We start from the raw sequence: 7,904 nt of genomic DNA on the forward strand, positions 1-7,904 counted from the left end.
CATATCGGCTTATACTCGTATATATGGTAATTTTATTTTTGAAATTGACCTGTAGCTGCTGCATTTCCCACCCTCGTCTTATACTCGAGTCAATAAGTTTTCCCAGTTTTTTGGTGGTAAAATTAGGTGCCCTGGCTTATATTCAGGTCGGCTTATACTCGAGTATATACGGTACTTGGCTCCTTGTAGGACTTGGCTTCCATTCGGGTCGGCTTATACTCGAGTATATACAGTACTTGGCTTCCATTCGGGTCGGCTTATACTCAAGTATATACGGTACTTGGCTCCTTGTAGGACTCGGCTTCCATTTGGGTCGGCTTATACTCGAGTATATACGGTACTTGGTTCCTTGTAGGACTTGGCTTTCATTCAGGTCAGCTGATACTCGAGTATATACAGTACTTGGCTCCTTGAACGACTCGGCTTCCATGCAGGTTGGCTTATACTCGGGTATATATGGTACTTGGCTCCTTGTAGGACTCGGCTTCCATTCGGGTCAGCTTATACTCGAGTATATACGGTACTTGGCTCCTTGTAGGACTCGGCATCCATTCGGGTCGGCTTATACTCGAGTATCTACGGTACTTGGCTCCTTGTAGGACTCGGCATCCATTCGGGTCGGCTTATACTCGAGTAAATACGGTACTTGGCTCCTTGTAGGACTCGGCATCCATTCGGGTCGGCTTATACTCGAGTATCTACGGTACTTGGCTCCTTGTAGGACTCGGCTTATATTCGGGTCGGCTTATACTCGAGTAAATACAGTACTTGGCTCCTTGTAGGACTGGGCTTCCATTCGGGCCAGCTTATACTCGAGTATATATAGTACTTGGCTCCTTGTAGGACTCGGCTTCCATGCAGATTGGCTTATACTCGGGTATATATGGTACTTGGCTCCCTGTAGGACTCGGGTTCCATTCGGGTTGGCTTATACTCGAGTATATACAGTACTTGGCTCCTTGTAGGACTCGGCTTCCACCCCTTTCCCTCATCCATGGTCCACATGTGCCTAGGTTTACATTGGCAAATCATTGGCGACTATGCAGATGTCATGAGCCCACCCGGCGCTTGGCCGCGGCCGCTCTCTCGTCGGTTCTTGACGGCATTGTCCGGCCTCTGGCCTTGCACCAGGCGCTCCTTCCGGTGTCCAGCCGGCCGGCCTTTTAAGAGTACGAGCACATCGCCGGCCGGGCACCGCCGTGGGCTCTGTCGCCAAGAGAACGGCAATCCTGGCTCCTCTGGGCACCCTGCCCCACATTTGCTGAATGCCGGCATTTTCTCGCCCTTTGAGCTAATCTTCCCAAGCCTCATGAGAACTTTGACCCAAGTAAAGTGCTTAGGCCTTGCATAATCCCGCCGAGGGAGGGAGGGGGGAGCGAGCCCCTCCTCGGGCCACCCGACCCCATGGGCTCCCCGAGTACACCCACTTATGGGGACGGATAAACACCCCACGGCAGAGCAACGCACCGGCTGGCCGGGGTGACTCGAGTTCGCACCACAGGTTCCTCCCATGCGCTGCTTATTATCCCCGGCAGCGCTTTCAGCCTCGGCCAAGAAAGGGGGGACGCCGTGGACTTTCCGTCCAAGATCCTGACCCTGAATTAGTCGTGTCCGAGTGAGCGAGCGAGCGAGCGAGGGTGGGCCGGGCCGGCTATGAGCAGGGAAGGAGAAGGCTCTGCAGACCCGTCTGGTCCCCGTCCCGGCACCCCCGAGCCCCGGCCATGACGTTCGCCGAACTCCTGGACCGGATCGGGGGCATGGGCCGCTTCCAGGTGGTCCACGTGGCCTTGCTGGTGACCCCCGTCCTCCTCACCGCCAGCCACAACCTCCTGCAGAACTTCTCGGCCGCCGTGCCGGAGCATCACTGCCGGGTCCGGCTGGTGGGCAACGGCACCGAGTGGCACTCCAACCGGACTCAGGCCACGGAGGAGGACCTCCTGTGGGCCGCCATCCCCAAGGACGCCAGCGGGAAGCCCGAGAAGTGCCGGCGGTTTGTGCGTCCCCGGTGGCACCTCCCCAATGCCAGTGCGGACGGCGGGAACGGGACCGAGTGGGAGACCGAGCCCTGCCACGACGGGTGGGTCTACGACCAAAGCGTCTTCACCAACACCATCATCATGGAGGTGAGTGGGCAGAGGGGCCAAAGGGCAAGCGAGGGGTCCGGTCACAAGGATAATAGACTCCTAGAGCTGAACGGGACCCCCAGGGCCACCCACCCCAACACTTACCCTGCGAGGCAGGGAGACACAATCAAATGTCCACAACCACATGGACATCTATATATAGAAAAAGGTAATGAGCATAATGAGGACCGAGTTAACAACAAAACCGCTGGGCCAAAATCACACCAAATTTGGCCACAATACTCATCACTTTCCAAGGAGGGACCATTAAAAAAAGATATACAATATATATATATATATAAATGTAATGTGCATCATTAGGACTGAGTTAACAATAAAACCGCTGGGCCAAAATCACACCAAATTTGGCCATAATATTCATCACTTTCCAAGGAGGGACCATCTATATATATAAAAGAGTGATGGAATCCTGGCGACCGACAAAACAACAAAACTAAACACCCCACAACCTTGAAAATTGACAGCACAACCCCTCATCCATGCCTCTAGGTTGATGCGACAAAAAGTAAAGAAAAATAAAGTCCTAATTAGAGGGAGAGCAATAATTGTTTTTATCCAATTGCTGCCAGTTAGAAGGCTAAGCTCTGCCCACTTGGTCTCCTAGCAACTCACTCAGCCCAGGGGACAGGCAGAGTTAGGCCTCACTTAGGCCTCTTCCACACTGCCTATAAAAAGACACCACCAGACAATGCCACAGCAACGCATGGCCGGGCACAGCTAGTGTGTGTGTGTGTGTACATATATATATACACACACACACACACACACAATCTATATCTATATCTATATCTATATCTATATCTATATAAATCTATATCTATAAAAGAGTGATGGCATCATGGCGACCCACAAAACAACAAAACGACAGGCCCCCCAACCTCGAAATTTGACAACACAACCCATCATCCACGCCTCTAGGTTGAGACAACAAAAAGAAAAGAAAAATAAAGTCCTAATTAGAGAGAGAGGAATAATTGCTTTTATCCAATTGCTGCCAGTGAGAAGGCTAAGCTCCTCCCACTTGGTCTCCTAGCAACCCAATAAAAATAATAAAAAACACTAAAAATTAATACAATAAAATACTATAATAACAGAAAATAACTAAAAATAATACAAGAAAATAATAAAATATAATAAATAAAAATATAACTTACAATAAAATTAATAAAAAATTGCAAATAACATCAAATAAAAATTACACAACAATTTTTAACCAATACCACCACCACTTTGCCACAGCAACGCGTGGCCGGGCACACACACACACACACACACACATACATACAATCTATATATATAAAAATATAATGTGCATAATTTGGACCGAGTTAACAACAAAACTGCTGGGCCAAATCACACCAAATTTGGCCACAATACTCATCATAAAATCTATATATATATAAAAATGTAATGTGCATAATTAGGACTGAGTTAACAACAAAACCGCTGGGCCAAAATCACACCAAATTTGGCCACAATACTCATCACTTTCCAAGGAGGGACCATAAAAAAAGATTTTATATATATATATATATATATATATATATATATATATATATATATATATGTAATGAGCATAATCAGGACTGAGTTAACAACAAAACCGCTGGGCCAAAATCACACCAAATTTGGCCACAATGTTAATCACTTTCCAAGGAGGGACCATTAAAAAAAGATATACAATATATATATATACTACCTGTGCCCGGCCACGCGTTGCTGTGGCAAAGTGGTGGTGGTATTGGTTAAAAATTGTTGTGTAATTTTTATTTGACATTATTTGCAATTGTTTATTAATTTTATTGTAAGTTATATTGTTATTTATTATATTTTATTATTTTCTTGTATTATTTTAGTTATTTTCTGTTATTATAGTATTTTATTGTATTAATTTTTAGTGTTTTTTATTTTTTTTATTGGGTTGCTAGGAGACCAAGTTGGAGGAGCTTAGCCTTCTAAGTGGCAGCAATTGGATAAAAGCAATTATTCCTCTCACTCAAATTAGGACTTTCTTTTTCTTTTCTTTTTGTTGTATCAACCTAGAGGCGTGGATGATGGGTTGTGTTGTTAAATTTTGAGGTTGGGGGGCCTGTAGTTTTGTTGTTTTGTGGGTCGCTGTGATGCCATCACTCTTTTATATATATAGATATAAATGTAATGTGCATCATTAGGACTGAGTTAACAATAAAACCGCTGGGCCAAAATCACACCAAATTTGGCCATAATATTCATCACTTTCCAAGGAGGGACCATCTATATATATAAAAGAGTGATGGAATCCTGGCGACCGACAAAACAACAAAACTAAACACCCCACAACCTCGAAAATTGACAGCACAACCCCTCATCCATGCCTCTAGGTTGATGCAACAAAAAGTAAAGAAAAATAAAGTCCTAATTAGAGGGAGAGCAATAATTGTTTTTATCCGATTGCTGCCAGTTAGAAGGCTAAGCTCTGCCCACTTGGTCTCCTAGCAACTCACTCAGCCCAGGGGACAGGCAGAGTTAGGCCTCACTTAGGCCTCTTCCACACTGCCTATAAAATACAGACACCACCAGACAACGCCACAGCAACGCATGGCCGGGCACAGCTAGTGTGTGTGTGTGTGTGTGTGTGTGTATATATATATATATACATATATATACACACATATATATATATACACACACACTATATATATATATAAATATATATATAAATGTGCATCATGAGGACTAAGTAAACAACAAAACCTCTGGGCCAAATCACGCCAAATTTCGCCACAATGCTCATCACTTTCCAAGGAGTGACCTTGCAGCTCCAAAGCCTGGCTGCATCATACCTAGGGGACTCCACTTTTACCCAACTTGAATACTATTGAATAGCCTTGCAGCTTCAAAGCCTGTCTGCTTCCTACCTAGGAGATTCCATTGTTGGCCAACTTGAATAGCATTGAATACCCTTACAGCATCAAAGCCTAGCTGTGTCATCCCTAGGGGACTCCATTGTTGGCTGACTTGAATCCCATTGAACAGCCTTGCAGCTCCAAAGCCTGGCTGCTTCCTACCTAGGAGATTCCATTGTTGGCCAACTTGAATAGCATTGAATACCCTTACAGCATCAAAGCCTGGCTGTGTCATCCCTAGGGGACTCCATTGTTGGCTGACTTGAATCCCATTGAACAGCCTTGCAGCTCCAAAGCCTGTCTGCTTCCTACCTAGGAGATTCCATTGTTGGCCAACTTGAATAGCATTGAATAGGCTTGCAGCTCCAAAGCCTGGCTGCTTCATACCTAGGGGACTCCATTGTTACTCAACTCAACTTGAATACCATTGAATAGGCTTGCAGCTTCAAAGCCTGGCTGTGTCATAACTAGGGGACTCCATTGTTGGCCGACTTGAATACCATTGAATAGGCTTGCAGCTTCAAAGCCTGGCTGCTTCCTACCTAGGGGACTCCATTTTTACCCAACTTGAATACCATTGAATACCCTTACAGCATCAAAGCCTGGCTGTGTCATCCCTAGGGGACTCCATTGTTGGCTGACTTGAATCCCATTGAACAGCCTTGCAGCTCCCAAGCCTGGCTGCTTCCTACCTACCTACGTCTTGAATGCCACGAAGAAACCCCCACTTAAGCCTACGCCACAGCAACGCGTGGCCGGGCACAGCTAGTGATATAGTGGAACTTTATTTCTGGAGAGCGCTCTCTCCCACAAGGGGCTCAGGAATACCCAGCCCAGCCTCCTTCGGCCAGGCAGAAAGGCACCATCCAACCCCTCCCAACAGATGGCCGGCCAGCCTCTGCTTAAAGAAAAGGAGGCTCCGCTGGGCTCCATCCCACCTGTGAAGGTGTCTTTCTCCCGGCAGATGACCCGCCTGCTTCCCTCCTTCTTCTCCTGCAGTGGGACCTGGTGTGCAACCTGCGGACCCGGCGCCAGGCGGCCCAGTCCATCTACATGGGGGGAGTGCTGGTGGGGGCCCTCGTCTTTGGGAGCCTCGCCGACAGGTGGGTCCTCTCACTCTCACCCCACCCAGGACGGGCAGCCCCCATCTAGAGCGAGATCTCTCTCTCTCTCTCTCTATCATCCCTATCTCTATCAACTCTCTATCTCATCTCTGTCTCTCTATCTCTCTATCATCTCTCTCTCTCTCTCTCTCTCATCTCTATCTCTCTAATCTATTTATCTCTATCTCTCTCTATCATCTCTATCTCTATCAACTCTCTCTCTATCTCATCTCTGTCTATCTCTATCTCTCTCTCTATCATCTCTACCTCTATCTCTATATATCATCTCTCTCTCTCATCTCTATCTATCTATCTCACTATCTCTCTTATCTATTTATCTCTATCTCTATCATCTCTATCTTTATCTCTCTATCTCTCATCTCTATATCTCTCGATCACTATATCTCTCTCTCTCTATCATCTCTATCTCTATCAACTCTCTCCCTATCTCATCTCTCTCTCTATCTCTCTCTCTATCATCTCTATCTATCTATCTATCTATCTATCTATCTATCTATCTATCTCACTATCTCTCTTATCTATTTATCTCTATCTCTATCATCTCTATCTTTATCTCTCTATCTCTCATCTCTATATCTCTCGATCACTATATCTCTCTCTCTCTATCATCTCTATCTCTATCAACTCTCTCCCTATCTCATCTCTCTCTCTATCTCTCTCTCTATCATCTCTATCTATCTATCTATCTATCTATCTATCTATCTATCTATCTATCTCACTATCTCTCTTATCTATTTATCTCTATCTCTATCATCTCTATCTTTATCTCTCTATCTCTCATCTCTATATCTCTCGATCACTATATCTCTCTCTCTCTATCATCTCTATCTCTATCAACTCTCTCCCTATCTCATCTCTCTCTCTATCTCTCTCTCTATCATCTCTATCTATCTATCTATCTATCTATCTATCTATCTATCTATCTATCTCACTATCTCTCTTATCTATTTATCTCTATCTCTATCATCTCTATCTTTATCTCTCTATCTCTCATCTCTATATCTCTCGATCACTATATCTCTCTCTCTCTATCATCTCTATCTCTATCAACTCTCTCCCTATCTCATCTCTCTCTCTATCTCTCTCTCTATCATCTCTATCTATCTATCTATCTATCTATCTATCTATCTATCTATCTATCTATCTCACTATCTCTCTTATCTATTTATCTCTATCTCTATCTCTAATCTCTATCTTTATCTCTCTATCTCTCATCTCTATATCTCTCGATCACTATATCTCTCTCTCTCTATCATCTCTATCTCTATCAACTCTCTCCCTATCTCATCTCTCTCTCTATCTCTCTCTCTATCATCTCTATCTATCTATCTATCTATCTATCTATCTATCTATCTATCTCACTATCTCTCTTATCTATTTATCTCTATCTCTATCATCTCTATCTTTATCTCTCTATCTCTCATCTCTATATCTCTCGATCACTATATATATCTCTCTCTATCATCTCTATCTCTATCAACTCTCTCCCTATCTCATCTGTCTCTCTATCTCTCTATTTATCTCTCTCTCTATCATCTCTACCTCTATCTATCATCTCTATCTATCTATCTATCTATCTATCTATCTATCTATCTATCTCACTATCTCTCTTATCTATTTATCTCTATCTCTATCTCTAATCTCTATCTTTATCTCTCTATCTCTCATCTCTATATCTATCTATCACTATATCTCTATCATCTCTATCTCTCTATCACTATATCTCTCTCTATCTCTATCATCTCTATCTC

At 44.3% G+C, this 7,904-nt stretch overlaps 1 protein-coding gene across 2 annotated transcripts in view; it reads left to right on the forward strand.

Annotated features, from left to right (window-relative positions):
- Positions 1-1,330: 1,330 nt before the first annotated feature.
- Positions 1,331-7,904, forward strand: part of LOC107983863 (solute carrier family 22 member 6-A-like) — a 20,434-nt gene continuing 13,860 nt past the window's right edge. The window contains exons 1-2 of one of the 2 annotated variants that reach the window (XM_062964841.1): positions 1,331-2,123; positions 6,029-6,132. In XM_062964841.1, the coding sequence (XP_062820911.1) occupies positions 1,722-2,123; positions 6,029-6,132 (506 nt within the window). In that variant the 5' untranslated portion in view covers positions 1,331-1,721. The remainder of the gene's footprint in view (positions 2,124-6,028; positions 6,133-7,904) is intronic. The other variant, XM_062964840.1, reaches the window with a different exon arrangement.

Source organism: Anolis carolinensis, unplaced genomic scaffold (assembly GCF_035594765.1).
Source record: "Anolis carolinensis isolate JA03-04 unplaced genomic scaffold, rAnoCar3.1.pri scaffold_14, whole genome shotgun sequence".
Taxonomy (NCBI): Eukaryota; Metazoa; Chordata; class Lepidosauria; order Squamata; family Dactyloidae; genus Anolis; species Anolis carolinensis.